Source organism: Saccoglossus kowalevskii, chromosome 6, assembly GCF_978046115.1.
Source record: "Saccoglossus kowalevskii chromosome 6, keSacKowa6.1, whole genome shotgun sequence".
NCBI lineage: Eukaryota > Metazoa > Hemichordata > Enteropneusta > Harrimaniidae > Saccoglossus > Saccoglossus kowalevskii.
In genome coordinates, this window is record NC_140646.1 from 35,311,821 (window position 1) to 35,330,066 (window position 18,246).

General features: G+C 35.1%; 1 protein-coding gene across 2 annotated transcripts in view; it reads right to left on the reverse strand.

Moving 5' to 3' along the window:
• Window positions 1-18,029, reverse strand: part of LOC100375441 (kelch-like protein 11) — a 37,509-nt gene extending 19,480 nt beyond the window's left edge. For both annotated transcript variants that reach the window (XR_014929721.1, XM_002739102.4), the window contains exon 1: window positions 16,236-18,029. Coding sequence is in view for 1 of the 2 variants with exons in the window: in XM_002739102.4 (XP_002739148.3) it covers window positions 16,242-18,029 (1,788 nt within the window). In the remaining variant the exon portion in view is untranslated. The remainder of the gene's footprint in view (window positions 1-16,235) is intronic.
• Window positions 18,030-18,246: the final 217 nt, after the last annotated feature.

An 18,246-nucleotide genomic window follows, 5' to 3' on the forward strand; every position in this document is an offset into this window, starting at 1 on the left:
AACCCCCTGATCATGTGATAGTCATAGCAAATCTGATGAAATTGATCTAGAAATGCCTGTAAATTTAGAACAAAAAATTATTAGCAGCTGAATATCATTGAACTGCCCCCAAAATTGGCGTGGATATGCAAATTTATGCAAACAATGATGTACATGTATTTGATATATTACAAATATTCTCTAATAGAAATCGTTAGGATCATTAATGTATTACCATTCAGATCATAGACACACCTCTCATTTATGATTTAGCATGCACTACTAATAGAGTAAACATTGCAGGCCATGTCGTTGCATCTACTTTGAACAAAGTGTGCACATACCTGTTTGATAAATGATATTAAATGGGCACCAAAAAGTCATGTTGAAGAGTGACTATGAAAATGTTGATGCAAGAGCTAAATATTAAAAATTTACTCACTGCACTGGCATGGCTTAAACGGGTTGGTTTTGATTGATAAGGGTTCTAGTATTCAAGTTGTTTCAGGAAACATGGCTGAACTATAAATCTACTGCCTGATTGAAATACACACAAGTGTACAGATAAAAATTTTGATGAGTCAATATTTTAAGGTTTTTAAGATACATTTGTAAACTTATCTTCTTTTCATATGATACAGCGGTTCAATGGCCGCGCATCCTGCTGACATATGTTATTTTTCTTCAGATTAGAAACTATATTCATCAAACCTAAGTGTGAATACATCTGCCTTTATACAGCTATCCTTTCTTGCCTCTTATCAATCAATCCATTGACGCATTTCCTATTCTGCTCATCAACACTTTACAATACACCTGGGCACTGATACTGATCACCCCTATATTCCCAAGGCAACCGTCACCAGCCAAGCAATTTAAAACACTGATCAACAGTGAGTATGTCCACTTACTCATAGATCAATTGTAATTATTATTTACATTGACTTTCTTTTTTAATTTGTTTCAGTTTCATTTGTTACCATGAGTATGTGTGCATCGATCTGCCGTGAGTAATTCCGTGGCTAATCTTAAATAGCCTTCCATAAAGACTGCTTCATGCAGTGATGGCCCTCTCGGATGTGTGTACAAGTTTTTTCCAAATTGATCACATGAGCCTCATTTATATGCAAAGCTTGTTAAATACAATAAGTTTGTAATAATGTACGTTTTTTGTAGTAGGTCACCTCTGGGAGGATAAATGATGATTGCTTGATTTAAGGAAATACAGGATCATGCGACTGTAAGGCTAATTAGATGTCAACTATATCAGTTGGAATTAATTGGACTAAAAAAACACAAGAGATAGCATACTAGATAGTAATGAGTCAGAAGAAATATAATGACTATTAAATATACATTTTTTAAAGTACCACACAGATGGCGGAACCAAGAGAGCCACACTGACTGAACTATAATAATGGTGCAACCAAAAAATCCATAATGATGATGGAATCAGAACCCCACTGGTGTTTAAAACAGGAGAACCACAAATAAGTTGAACTAGGAGAATCACACTGGTATAGGAACTAGGAGAAACACACTGACAATAGAACCAAGAGAACAACGGTAATGGGAGAACATTGAGAACCACGCTGACGGGAGAATCATGAAAACCACACTGATGGAAGAGCCATGCAAATGGTAGAACCATAAGTACCTCACTGATGGAAGAACCATGAGATCCACGCTGATGGTAGAACCAAGAGAACCACACTGATGGTAGAAGTATGAGAACCAGACTAATGGTAGAACCATGAGAACCAGACTGATAGAAGAACCATGAGAACCACGCTGATGGTAGAACCACAAGAAACACACTGATGGTAAAACTATGAGAACCACACTGATGGAAGAACCATGAGATCCACGCTGATGGTAGAACCATGAGAACCACACTGATGGAAGAACCATGAGATCCACGCTGATGGTAGAACCATGAGAACCACACTGATGTTAGGAACCAGGAGAACCAAACTAATGGTTGAACTGGAGCAGTAAATGCAATGTAGTTTATAGCATAAAGTTACTTCATCCAAGATTGTGACTACAATGTAAATACATGTAATTGAACAGTAAACATTGTGGTCATTTCATTCAGTGGTCCCAGTTTGCAATATCAAATTTCAACTCAGAATGAGTTCACTTCTCACTGTTATGGATTGCAACTTGGCAAAACAGAATATCTGCAAATGTAATACTATACACAAGATCAGATTTAACACTTAACTTTCCATAGCCTAGTGTGTGGGAGTCCTTTTTTAGTACATGGGTACAGTGTAGCAGAAGGCATGTACACATGTACAGTTGTAATTTTTAAAGCTCAAGGGTAGATTATGTGTATTAATTGAAAGTGTATTATTTTTTGCAGTGTTTTTACAGGTTGGGAGAATGTAACGATAGCAAGATTTATATACATGTACATGGACTCATGACAGTTGCAAGTGATAAGTGACCTAGAATTGAAACAGCTCTGTGGCCTTATCACATATTTTGATAGTTTATATAGCTTTCGTACAACCTGTTGTCATTATTGTAACGCATTTATCACATCTGGGTTGTGCCTTTAACCTTTTCACCACCAGTTTCCTCTTTTCATCATAAGTTAATTATAGTCTACACTTTTTTTCAGAAGACTAGGACAAAAAGAGGCAAATATTTTGAGTAAAAACTGAAAATTTACTCAAATTTTGTCTGTTGGCTCCAAAATAGAAATATTAAAGAATATAAAAAAAGAGTACAGAAAAATTTGAGCAAGATACTAGTAGTCTGGTAGTGAAAAAGTTAAAGCATTTGTATTTCCAAACTGCATTCCGGCTGTGCACTTACTGCCTTTCCACTATGCACATTTTAATCACCACGGTGGTGATCTAAACTTACTCAGGGAAAACACACATATCATCGCATAACTTCTATAAACTTGTATGATAATCAGCAACTCAGAGAAAATTTCTTTGAAGGAATGATCTTATGTTTTATAAAATGTTTCAAAATGTTTTATTCGTGATTTTGGTGGATTGAACTGTACTTCCGTCTTGCTTTGTACTAAACAATAACATTAGCTTATGTTTAAAGTGCTATTTGTGATATTAGTTGTGTAAAGTATTATTTCTGTTTTTGTTTTACAACCATAAAATTACTCTCTGTAGTAGATTTTCGTGTTGAATAAAATTATTATTATTATAAAATACAAAATTATGATGTTTTCCCCAGGAAAATATCACAACCACATGTAATGTATTGTAATGATAATTAAGGGTGGGAGACTCTATAATGCTCTTGGGAAAACTTGCCATTATTATCTCATCAATTCCCTAGTGAGGTGCACTAAAAATCATGGTGAAAATAGGCAATGTGAGCATGATAAATGGGGAACAAACATGCGATAAATTGGCACCGCAAATAGGTGATGTGATGTGAATGTGATAAATCTTATGAAAATGAGTCCTATTTATATTTATTTATGGCAAATGAAAACAGCGAATCTCTAGACTTAACCCAGTCTAAGCATAGATGACAGAGGAGCTAAAAATTTTTTTTTTAAAGAAGTTTACTTCACAATACTCCATCCAGTGCAGCAGAAAAGCCGCTCTAGTTTACTGGCATGAAAGCTGAGATAATGAGCTGAAAAAGGAATGCAATGTGATATGTTTTAATAATTAGTAATTTGAATACGATGCTTTCACCTTATTAAACATCACCAGCACAAGCTAATTACGTTTATAACTTGAAGCCCACAATAATACGCTTTGACACGGATTCCAACTATGTATTCATTTCAAAATTTACTGTGATCTCAGAATAATACCCAAAGTTACCAGTTACCGCAATAGTTTCTTACTTTGAGAAATAATCGTTTTTGATTGAATATGTACTGTCACAGTGAAATTGTGGATTTATCGTATGTATCAGATGTATCGTAAATGAGGAAAATATAGTACAAGACCTAGCATTATTTGAAAGATAATTCAATGAAGGATAAATATGTGTTTTCACATTTCAAACTCACAGAAAACAAGTCATGACATTGTGATACAGTCCCTGTTATTTTTCAGTGCAGGGTTATAAAAGAGTGCACGTGTACACATAATTATTTGAAACAAAATAGAAACCAATCAGCTATTTTGAATCCAATCTAAAATCGAAATGACCATCCACGTTGACTTTGGGGCTAAAAAGGTTAATATCATCATTTGTATACATGTACATTCCTGTATGTAATCAGTTTATGCAAATTATGTTGAATATTAACAATTGTCAAAAGAAAAAGTAAATATGCACCATCATTTATCGGACATTATCAGACATGTATGCAGTGATGAAATCAGCCATTATTATGCAAATTAGCTTATCAATATGCACAAAATTTATATAGGAAAAAAATTGGGGATACAAAAAAGTTTCATTGCCGACATCAAATAAACATTGGCTGTACAGGGATATGTGTGTGCGTGTGTGTGTATGTGGATGCACTGGTGAAAAGTGATCAACAGCTATATATACATAAACAGTCAGCATTTTGATTGATTGTGAGTCTACTGAAAATAGGATTACAACACATGCATCAATAGAACACAGGGCACCTCCTTAAGATAGAGTAGTCAGTAAAAAGAACCTCTTTTGATATTACTTGTCAATTTTAGCTAGTTAGACGATAATTGAAACTGACAAGGTTAAGACTAGGAAGTGTAAGGAATGAAAAACCACTATGTACACATCTACTATATTGGCTCGGTTGTCATCTCAAAATCACACGTGGCATACCAAATGTGCATTCTGTCAATTTAGCTGAGTGCAAAACTAATGGAAAGTGCCTTATTTTTTCATAAAGAAAATTTCAGGCATTCCATTTGCTGTTCACTGCAAAGCAAAAAGCAAAAATTCCTCGGTATTGCATTTTATTCAATGATTTCGTACAACTTCAATTTCACAACTCACTGTCTTAATAATCTAAATCAAAGAAAGCTTAGAAAGAACTCCCATGTGCTGAGAGTATTGGAGACACATTAAATATAATTCGAAATTACTTAGCTGAAAACTAATTATGCAAATCAGAAAATTAATATGACCAGATTTGAGTGTAAAACTAATGAGGTCTGCGCAATGTAACAGAAAATCTATGTCTCCAAGTTTAATTGAAATGTGATTAGAACCAAAAAATTATGAATTATTATGCTTATTAGGGAATTAATATGAACAGATTTTTACCCCAAACTAATTAGGTTTGTACATTGTCCTAGAGCATCTTTGTACTAAGTTTCATTGAAATGGAATAATTAGTACCGTGAAAACTCCAAAATTTCGACCCCTCTAAAAATTCGACCGGCTATTTATTTGCCGGGTTTCGGTGTTTTATTTACCTACAAATTTTCGACTCCACTAAAAATTGCCGACTCATTCTTATTCGAAAATTGCAACCAGTTTTAGTTTTCCCCCAAACGAAAAAAAAACCGATGTGAGCGTTCAAACGGGACGTTCCTCGAAGGCATGAATCCGGGTTTCTGATTGACTGAGAGATTTTTATTTTATTGGTAACGAAAATATATTCTAAATAAACGAAGTTTCAAATAAAAACGAACACAAAAATCTCGGCATGCTGCGTTTCTGAATTGTTGATTATTACTGTACTCAGTAGTGATTATAATAATGTACACAAAATAAATTTGTTGAATGGTTATGAAATACAAATAAAAGTCAACTAAGTTTCATCGTAAGCGAATGATTCCGGTCTCGTATAAACGTTTGATGCTGTAGGATATCCGCCATGTTCTCTTAGGTCAAATAGGTCAAATCGCTAATTAACCAATCAAAAAGCTGGATGATGCCAACGTGTTCAAATTACCATAGCTTATTTAAATATGTTAATGTTATTGAACGCAATGCGGAAGAGATTGATGTTGTAGTACGATATTTTGGCTTGGATTTTGATGCGAAAACGGCATGATTTTTTTTTAAATAAAAAAATTAGTTGTTTTTAAAAAATAAACTGGTCATCTGAAGAATAATTTAACATTGTTCACAGTGATAACAGCTCATTCTCGAAAGGAAGCTTACCCGCTCACGCTAGTCACGATAAAAATCATACACGTGTACTCTTGAATAGACAGACGTCAATGACTACGGTAAAACTTAGACTCTATTTTAGCCGGCAGGATTGATTGAAATGTCCTAAAAATGACGCCAAAATACACCTTAAAAGTCCCATTTTATTTTCTTAAATCCCATTTTATTTTTTAATCCAAGGGCGAATTTACGGCAGAATTTGGTCCCTCAAATAAGGTACACGTGAGCTTTGATTCTAACCGGATACATTGCACTGGGTCGGGGAGATAGTTTGCTAAACTTCCATGTATCTTTTGTCCAATGGGTACCTGTACTTCGAACATTCGCAAGTTTTCCTAGGTAGTGCGAGACAGCTTTGTCTTTTGACCTATTAGTTTTGTGCTGACCTCTTCTGCGCGTCTTTATGTTTTGTTTTGCTTGTCATAATACTCACTGATTGATGACTTTGTTTAGATTTTGAGTTACAACTCGGCCACGACTCTAAAAACATGTCACATTTCTAACACCAATTATTTAAAACCGGTCGAAATTTTGGAGTTTTTACGGTACTTTAGATATCAGTGTGAAAGCTTAAAATTGGTTAATTATGCAAATTAGGTAATTAATATGTACAGATTGTAACCCACAATTATTCAGGTCTGTCTATTGTCCTACAGCATCCATGTACATTCATTGATATGTGATGTATAGTACCTGAGATATCAGTGTGAAAGTTGGTTAATTATGCAAATTAGGTGATTAATATGCACAAATATTTACCGGAAACTAATTGGGTCTGCATAATTCTAGATTCATTGAAATGTGATGATTAGTACTTTAGATATCAGTAGAAATGCTGAAAATTAATTATGCAAATTACGTAATTAATATGCACAATTATTTACCCTAAAACTAATCAGGTCTCTGCATAGTCCTAAAGGATCTATGTACCAAGTTTCATTGAAATGCGATGATTAGTACTTGAGATACCCATGGAAAAGCTGAAAATTAACTAATTATGCAAATTAGGTGATTAATATGCACAAATATTTATCGAAAACAATCAATCTCTGCATAGTCCTTGAGTATGTAAGTACCAAGTTTCATTGAAATGTAATGCTAACTACTTATATCAAATGCTGAAAATTAATTAATTATGCAAATTAGGTAATTAATATGTACTGATATTACCATAAAAACTATCAGGTCTGTGCAGTGTCGTATGACATCTATGTACCAAGTTTCATTTGAAATGTGATGATTAGTACTTGAGATATCAGTGGAAAAACCGAAAATTGACTAATCATTATGCAAATTAGGTAATTAGTATCCACGGATTATTACCAAAAACTAATCAAAACTTAGCATTAGTTCAGAGCATCTATGTACCAAGTTTCATCAAAATCCAATGAGTGGTTGTTTAGATATCAGTGGAACAGTCATGGAACCACTAAAAAATAGCTAATTATCATGTAAATTAGGTAATTAATATGCACGGATTTTTACCAAAAATTAATCAAATCTGCGCATATGTTCAGAGCATCTATGTACCAAGTTTCATCAAAATCCAATGAGTGGTTCTTTAGATATCAGTGGAACAGTCATAGAACAGCTAAAAATTAGCTAATTATCATGCAAATTAGGTAATTAACGAGCATGGATTTTTACCAAAACCTAATCAAATCTGCGCATTGGCCCAGAACATCTATGCACCAAGTTTCATCAAAAACCGATGTATGGTTCTTGAGATAGCAGTGGAACAGTCGGACACACATACACACACACATACACACATACACACATACAGACACACTAACTGCAAAGACTCCCATTTTGTGCTTCGCACATGGGAGTCAAAAATGAAATGTTCACTGCTACAAAATTGTGCAGTTTTCAAAAAATGTGGCTGGGAGGGGGGGGGACACTCCCAGCCACAATGCGGTAATCACAGCTAATAACAATTTATAGAATTTGCTTTTGATTCACAGATTTTACAACCAAATGGAAAAGGCACTTGGGACAATGTTACTTATCTGCGGGCACAGTGCTTTCTCAGTTGCCATAAATACATGTATAAGGGAAGGCACTGAGGCAAAGAAAAAATTCTTAGAATTAAATTTTCCAGTTGAAATCTGATTACCATATTGGCTCCATTAGATTAATAGTAGGTGCAAGCACTTAGTACATAAATTGATGTTTATGGTCAAAATATTTTAATGATCCTTTATAAGAAAATTATAAGAAATTTGTTTGGTGTTTATTACAACAGATTTCTAATAGAGTAAATACTGTACATTCATCTCTGAAAAGTTTATAATTTTGTCAGCCAAAAATTACCAAACTTTGAACATATAAAACTGAAAAAATGTAATCAATAATTAAATTTTCTAAATGAATTAGCATTCAAAAAATCACTTGATTCATGAAGCCTGTTATCTCTAGGATAATTTGGCTCAAGCTTTTCTCAGATGAGGCAGTCAAAATTGTTCAGGTTTCCATGTCTTATGATATGAATCCTCTTTCAAAATGCTCCAGGAAAAAACATGTTCCTACATTTAAACTAGCAAGTTAGACAGGCAAACTTTGACTGCTGGATCTTGCTGTGAATGCAGTGTTTAGTAGCCATTTTGAATTTATAATAAGCTGATAGGAAATGCTGAGAAAGATATCAAATGTTACTGTATTTCATAAATTTGTTTCCTTTAGATCAGATAATTTTGACTGTTGAGACTTTGGTGACAGTCCGGAGATTACAATATTTGATGTACCAAATGGATTATATAATGTATTGCTATCAGGACACACACAATAAAGTAGTGTATAATCTGGAAAACATCAATCAATCGCAGAATAGTATGGTTTGTTTTGTTGCATACTATCCACTGCAATGCCAGTACAATAGTCAATGGAAACTGTGCACACATGCTACAGACTACTTTCTATGACTCCCACGAATGATAGAGTGTGTGATTTTCTCAGTGCCCATGGATGGCTGCCAAGTTGGTTCAAGTTACACATTCTAATAAAAGCCATAATTCAAGTTCTTGTGAAGTTTGAAGCACATGTTTTTTTTACCATGAAACAACATCATACAGACTGATTAATGAAAAAAAGCAGATCTCACTTTTGGAGAATATCTAAATTTTGTTTCTAAACTGAAATGTACCGGTAGATTAAAGTGCTTAAACTTTGGTTATCATTTTCTTATAATGATCATGGCACTTTTTAGTTAAAAAACCTCAAAACAATTTGAAATTAAAATGGTTTAAACATCTAGCAGCAATACAAATTGAATTTACCATTTCGTAAGAAGCCATATCAGTACTCATTCAAACTATCATTAACCTTTTCACCACCAGACTTACTCGACCAAATTTGTCTGCACTTTTTCCTTCAATATTTTTGGGAAGGAACCTTAATTGTAGAGCCAACACACAAAATTTTAATTAATATTCAGTTTTTACCCCAAAATGTGGCTATTTTTGTCCCAATCTTCTGAAGGAAAATCCAGACTATAAAAGGGACTATTTTGTGAATTTGTGATGAAAAGTGGGAACTGGTGGTGAAACGGTTAAACAGAAGGCAAATTATCAGCAAATACACGCCCATTGAAAAAAAAAAAAAGATTGATTTCATATTCACTTTAAATATACAGTCAACTAATTCAACTAATTTAATTTCAGGAATAACAAAATGAAAAATATTTGTAGCAGTGAACATCACTGAGGAACTTTAAGACAGCGAGTTGATTAGACTTTCTCAAAGTTTTGACTCAAGAATGCCATCATCATCAAAATTAATGTGGAAACTGAATACTTGCATAAAATTAGATTAAAGCTTTGAATATAGTATACTTATATCTATATCATCGTTATACTAGAGCCAAGTATGTACAATGAAGACGGGTGAGCCATTAAAAATAATTGCTGTACAGAAGAGTTGGATATGAAGCAATTGCTGAAGTACGGTAATGCAATATCCCAAGTATATTTGCCAGTTTGAAAGTCCTTTAAAGTATTCTAGTTCTATTTTTGGCAACATAAGTGGTTTCATAGAATGATTGCAATTTGCTATTAATGGCTGGTTTTGACACGGTATAAATTTCTTAATACCCAACAAAAGCCTCCTTAAAGAACCAATGCAGGATCCAAACCAAGTACTTATAACTGGCACCAACAATGACGTAATGATGAGACATCGAAAGGTGTGTTACTCACTGACGGCAACAATGAATTTGTAAGAAATAATAATACTTTGACAAAAGGCACCTGGGCCTCTGCGAGGGGAAAGTGAGAGCTTAATTTACCTACACTGTATGTAAAACTTGACTTGCATGTACCTGAGCTAGAAAAGACCTTCAAAACACCTGAATAAAACAGTTGACTAATCTATAAAATCCGGAGATAGCAACCAGGAAATTAGACCAGTGTGAAAAGGGGAGTGTCATGGTCTACACAACAGACCAGGATAGAGGGAATAACACAGGTGAACTATTATGAATAGCGACTATATATAACAAGTTGAAAATTGTATTCATGTAAGCATGACAAACAGCACACCCAGCTTGATAACAGTTGTTATTTCTAAACTTCCTGTACCCCAGGTAGCAGCAGGTAACAATTTACGACTTCCAACTACACAGTTGATTACTTTGTTATAGGAGATGAAACTCAAAATCTTTTATAAATAATCAATGCATTATATTACCACCAAACCCGGCAAATGAAAAAAAAAAGGGGGATTCAAAAAAAGCCTTGTTATGAATAAAAAAGAAATGTAATTTTAATTGAAGCATATCTTAACACTATTGTGACAAACCCATTTCCATGTACTTACTGTGGGCGGACAGTGATGACTGACACTTTATAGTGTTATTTCAATAGAAATGAGATATTTGATAACACTCCAGACGTACAGACGTACACGCATAATGAGTAATTCGTGCACTGTGTACAACAAAAATTGTATGCTTAGTGTTGTTGTTGATCAAATTGTACAATTTTGGAACCATACCAATCCTTTTCAATGAAAATTCTGACTTAGTTAATTTGGATAATCACATGTGTGTAACTGACGGAGATTTATCAGTTGCTGTAGCGATAGTAAGCGAGACAATGGATAGCAACAACAAAACTACAGCACTTGGATAATGTCAGACCACTTGTTTCCAACACACAATGTCATCAACAGAGCCAATGAAACTACCCAACCCTGTTCTACTTAAACACAGCCTGCCCGTCTGTAGTCACACGGTTGAGTTACTGTAACATTTGTCCAGTCTACTGAAAATCACACAGTGGCATTCAGAAAATGTCAAAGCGGCATGGCACAGAGCAATGAAGGTGAAATGGAAAACCCTAAACGTTACTCTCAGTTCAAGCCAAATATCTTGTGGTGTTTCTAAAATATTTTCCCCAAACAATGAAAGTATTTTGTCTCCATTCACACCTGAATTGGTGTAGCTCTAAGTAGCTGCAGCATGAAAGCGAGGATTTGGTTATTTTAGCCATTTCAAGAGATTCCTCAAACCTTAAAGGCATGATGCTTGGAACTAAAATCCCCAGAGCTATGAGATTCCCAGGTGCCTGTACAATTTTTTTTTTCCCATACTCAAGGTATAACATAAAAAAACAAATAGAAAATCTCATATTAAGTGAATATCATTTTCTATTCAACTATAACAGTCACCAACATCTATACTTCATAGATAATATATAGCACTGAGAATAAAACATGCATGTCATCGGATTCACTGTATTAGTATTCAGCTATCACCAGATACTAGATCATTTCATCAGAAAATGAGCCAGCTGCTGCAAGGAAAGTGCTGATTGCATGCCTATTATGTTGCGGCCGTTAGCATCACTTGCTGATCAACTCATTTTTGGACTGAGCTGAGAAAAGGTTTTGCCAACTGGATGAATAAATATACTGTATTTGCCATGTATTAGAAGCACATCTCCAATAAGAAACTCATTATAGTTATTTCAGTCAGAATTCTGTATCAATTCGAACGCCTTGCCTAGGCTGTGTGACGATTCTGCTATGTGATAACATTTGCTCAAATTTGCAATACTGTAGAATACTTTATTTTCGCTTGGAATTTATTTTCGCTGAAGGGATGATTCCGTGAAAATAAAATCTAGCGAATATACTTTTTTTCCTATATTTCACATTAAACTCATCAAAAATCAGTGAAAATAAAATTCCACACAAAACGTCCAAAAAGCCTTTCAGCTAAAATTAATTCCAGCGAAAATAAAGTATTCCACAATACATTTTTTGGAGGAAGTGAATAATAATTCCACATGTTAGTATGCCAAAATAAACCATTGTTACCACAATCCATAATTATTGGACAGAATAACAAGCAGCCTGTCGGCTGAGATAGCTCCGCTGTTAGCAATGCACATTTCAATTAAAGAACTGAAAATATCATTAGGAAATGAACAATATGTATGGTATCAAAGCAATACGACTTGCGGTTTTCAACAGGAACTGAAGATATCATCATAAAATGAACAAATCTGAGAGAGGTTCACATGTAGTACCTATATGTATATATGTAATATCAAAGCAATTGGACTTGCAGTTTTTAACAATAAGTCGAAAATATCACTTTTTACCAAAATTACAAAAATATTTACCAAAATTGGAGAATTGAAGATATCATCATGAAATGAACAAATCTGAGAGAGGTCTACCCAAAGTACAATACAATAAGTATCAAAGCATTCAGACTTATAGTTTTCAAGAAGAAGTCAAAGTTGAAGTCAAGAAGAAGAAGTTGAAACGAACGACGACAGACGGATGCCAACGGACAATCACTAATATGATAAGCTCCACTCGACAAAGTCAACAGCGGAGCTAAAAACCCAGGTTGGTTGTATGTTACACATCACACTGTGGTGATATGGGTTTTTAATCTACCCAGTGTTACATCACAGTGTGGTGAAACACAAGTTATGCATACGATAAAATTATAAATTAATCATTTTATAAAAATATTCGGTAAAATAAGTTTACATTTTCCTCAAAACTTTCTACATACAGCATGGACAATCTCAGGAGAGCAATTCTCACTTGTGTATGTATTTAAATCTCCATTGTATACAATATTCAGTACTTTTGTCAAAACAAACAGCGGCCAAACTAAAAAGCGGAACCAAATAAAATGTTGGTCATTACCACAGACTGTTTTATATCTAAAAAAACAAAATATATTTACGATCCAATTATTGTCAATCCTGTAGACTGTCAGGCTCACTTTACTTCATTTTCCAAAATTCCAGGATGTGTCAAACAGAGAAGCACTATGTTTCTACGTAATACAGCAATTTGTGTCACATTCTTGTATGCAATATGTATTTTTCACTTAAAGATGAAATACATAATTGAGGTTATACAATATACAGCAAACCAATTTACCAGATACGCAGATCTATACATGTATAATGCAACCGCAATATAGTAATGAGGTGAACTGAGAATACAGTGAAACAACAACAGAAAGGAACGATTGTAATTAAAAAATGGAGACATCATTTTAAGTCGGCTTTGATCAAACATGCTTACAATAATAAGTTGATTAAATGAACACGATCAATTGATGTTGGGTAAACTCTGGAGACTAAGTTGACATTAACAGTCAGAATCATTTAAAATGAGAAGAAGAGCCTATAATTGCTCAACTTCAACTACATACATGTATTAAATAATAATGAACTATCTAACAGCATCACATCTATGTGATTGTATCAAGCTGAGAATTGGCTTCTGGTCCAATATGGCACAGTAGAGATTCATTATTAAAAAAACACTGGTACCATTAATATTGAGGTGTTATTTGATAGTACAAGGCAAATAGAACACAATAGTAATCCTGTATTGTATGATATATGTAACATCCAGCAATGTCCAAATATCACATTAATGCATACATGTAAATGTATGTTATATGATATATTGAAACTGCATTATCAAACCAGTTCTAGAAAGATGTACCATATTTAAAATACAAACTCTTGAGCATATTAAACCCTGGTCTATAAATCTCCGAAAACGAAATTTAATTTTGAAAAGTACACGTGTACACAGGTGATCACCTGAAAGCATAAAAGAGGCAATGAAGAAAGTTACCCAAGGCATATTGTAAAGTCACAAAGTGGATTACAGAAGAAAACAAATACTGCACAGATCAGGCAAGAATGAGCAAGACCACAAAAGTTTTTTTTTTTTTTATTCCAGTAATTCCGGAACATCTGAGAGCAGTACCTCACCCACCACAAATAATAAATGGATGCACCCTATATGTAGGTACTCTGACATAGTGTAAAGTGTTTTCTTTTCTTGAATTGAAAACAAGACAGGCCATTCATGGCCAGCTGGAAACAAGGTTTTCTTTCCATTGTTTAACGACAATAGACAACAATGTCCAAGTGGCTACTGTGGTATTTTTATGAGGACGACACGCACCCAACTGTGCAAACTTTTGAATTCTTTTTTGCAAAAAGAAACACATACATCAACTACGAGTGTCCCAAAATGTCATGAGATAACAAAACTGAAGTTAATAATCAGACAGTGGCATGTTTTAATGAAAGTGAAGTACTTGGTACCAGGTACAATTGCACAAGGAATGCCAATCAGCATATTTGCATATGAGAAAATAACAGAATTCAATGTTATTATTGCAGGGCTATATGTCACTCATGATCATTTCTCTCTCCATCCGTGACGCCTAATAAGCCAAGCAACTATTACACTTGCCTATATGCACTTTGAGTTGAGTTGTTTGGGGATATTGAAGAGAACATAGAATGAACCTATCCACCTGTGGCCACAGTTACTGAATTAATCTAACACTGAAACAATCTCACACTGATACACTAAGAGTTGATGGTACTGTGATTGTATAATCTAGCTTAATAAGTAACAGATGATGAGATGGTGCAAATCTTGAGTACAATTTGAACAACAACAGTCTGGGATAATCAATCAGGCTCTACATGTAAACAGGTAAAAATTTATTGCACCATGATGCAGTGATTTAGCGAACTCCCCGCCCTCTTGCGAAGGTGATTTGTGGAGAATATATAAGCTGTGACAGGCTCGCCACATTTGTTTTAATTGTTCAGTGTAGGTAAGAAAATCATCCTCACAAATTAGGACATTCAGAGTCAACAGTGGATTGGTATATTGTAAAGGTTAAAAGTCTACAATGTACACTGTATGCCTGTACATGTACAACTACGTTGTTGCTATTTTTACATTATTTTAAACAATGACCAAGGACCCATGACTTCAAAAGGCCAATTAGAAAAAAACTGGGCTGTTCTGATACTGCAGCCAACAAACCAAATTTTTTTTTTTGGGGGGGGGGGGCACATGAATTGTAAATATACATAAATCTAAAAAACAGAGCATCCTCCTGCAAGGCTAGATGCAAAATTTAATCATTTATTCAACTTGGTAAAGGGATGGATGTGGACATAGTAAAAATGAGGTAAATCTAAAAGCACTACAAATTCTTGAACTTCTGCTGGCCTAAGGTCAATAAATAAAAATAAAATTGGGGGGTGGAATCTTTAATTTCTTTCTATGGAAACAATGACTTAATGATTTCCCCTCATAGCTTTAAACTCTATTTTGAAATGAAAATACAACAAATTAGTTAAGGGTTTTCTACAGATATTCTAAAAAGTCAGTCTGAGAAAATGACTTTTCAGGATAAGAGTGTTAATTAGTACATTTATGTATGTCCCACCCAGTTATTGTTGGGGGCATACTGGGTACCACAAACCACACATTTATTCTTGTTTGGCCAAAATATATTTGAAAAGCATGCATTGTAATAAATAATGAATTTTGGATTAGAAACCACATTATAAATTTGCTATAACATTGGAAGTACATTTGTAAAAACCAAAAATGTTGCATTCAGAAAATGTTGATTGCAAACTTGTATATGTATGAAGGAAGATGACACCATCACCACTAATTTTGTCCCAACATGACAATTATTTTACTGATATAAATTACAACCACACTCAGTAGGTGTTTGCTAATTGCATATGGGAAAGACATCTCAAATGATTAATGATAGCCGCAAAGGACACAAGGGATATGCAGTAAATAAGGTTCATAATATATATTATAATACATTGGACTTCATATGAAGTCAAGGAAAGAAAGAGTAATATCAAAACTTATCTTACATTGATTTAATATGAATGGATACTGGGCGGTGGTGCGTCCATTAGGAACTCGTAAGGAATTTGAAGAACACAACATGCTGACGCCAGTGTCGATGCTGGAGGTGATGAGATGCTACTCCATAAGCCTAGCACACTGTTGTAAATACAGGCATCAGTGGGGAGGGTGGAGTTGGATGTGTAAGGGTTATCAACGTGACTCTTCCAACCCCCAAATACAAATACAATTCTATCCAAGGTGCAGTATGTGAAGCATGTCCTCTCTGGCAGGCTGGCAAAGTTATGGATCTCCTGTGTCCAACATTTTCTTTCAGTGTTAAAACATAATGCTTTGGTTGCTAAATCAGTCACAAAGATCTTGTCACCTTGGGATTCAACAACAGGGAACTCCCAAGGCTGTCCATCCACAGGAAATGATTGAAGTGTGCACCATTCATCAGTCTCTGTATCATACCGCTCAACTGTTGTAACAGGTTGCCTTGTACCATCTCTTCCCCCAATGGCATAAATATACCTGTCATCAATAGTCACCAAGTGCATCGCATACCGCGGAGTGGACACTGGGGCTACAAATGTCCACTTGTCAAGTTCTGGATCATACTTTTCTACTGATCGTAAAACATTGTCCCACCTGATGCCTCCCATTGCGTAGAGACATCCATTGCATGCAGCCAGTGCGAGGTACTCTCTCGGTGTTTGCATAAATGCTGTGTTAGTCCAGGAATTAGTGACAGGATCATACCTGTGAACTTTATTTGACACAAGTCCATTACTTGAGCCACCTGCTACATACATGCAACTATGAAGAGTAGATGCAGCATGGAATCGTAGTTCATTTGGCAGTCCAGGCAAGGCAGTCCAGCGATCCTCTTCAATGATGTAACCAAATGTTTCAGCCAGGGGACCATTAGTTGACACACCTCCTGTGATCACAACAACATCAGTGAGTCTCCCCTTGCGTGGTTTCAAGACAGGGCTATCACTGCAGTAACTCCGTCTTGTCGTATCAGTCTGATGTTTAGCATCAGCAAAAAGTGCCATACACTTTGGATTTTCTCTAATAAGTTCTTCAACCTCAACGTAGCTCATCAAATACTGGCGATTTAATTGAGGCAACCTCACATGCGAAAGCAGTTCTGGAAAGTACTCTTTCCTACTCGCTAAATCAAACTTGGTCCATTTCAAAACAAGTTCATAGATGCTTTCTTCCTTTTCCACGCGCAGTTTCTCGTCCGTGATCAAGTCGATCAACTGATCGACCGTTAAAGCCATGAGATCGTCATTTCCGTCTGTTATAACGTGCATGAACTGGTTGCGTACGAATTCGCTCGATCTGTTGTACAGTTCACCAAAGCGATACAAATCGGCCAGCTGTTTCACAACAAGGCAGTTCGACGCGTCCATCTTTTTGGACAGAAATTCACAACAGTATTCTCGCAGTGCTGGAATGAGAAAATGGTCAGCCCCGCGGAGTATTGGTTCAACATTGTCCGAACTGATACATATTTCTCCGGTGTAAATGTAATTTAAAATTTCTTCCATTGCATCCGCCGTCGTACACTCTATCGTTGCCATATTCCGAAGTCCCTCTTCCATCCCACTGTAACACATCGTATCAAAATATGGACTCCATGCTGCTAGCACATTGCGGTGCGCTTTGAAAACCTTGTTTTCCACTTGCAGAATCATATCACAATATTTATCGTCCAATCGCTGCTGTTGCAGTTTCTCAAGTATTCGGTTACCTTGGTCATTTTGGGAGAAGTTCATGCTCGCACCATCCTTTGACAGCGCCATTTTGAGAAATGCCACAACGAGGCTGAACCAACGGGGTTTTATGGGAAGGGTGCAGGAAGTTTTTATGCAAATCAGATAAACATAAACATTGCTTATTCTACTAATTCCGGGATAGAAATTGCCATTATTATTACAGAAATCAATCTCCACAAATACAGAATGATTATTAAATTGCTTGGGATAGGTAACATTGCAGTAATTAGGGTAAATAATCAAT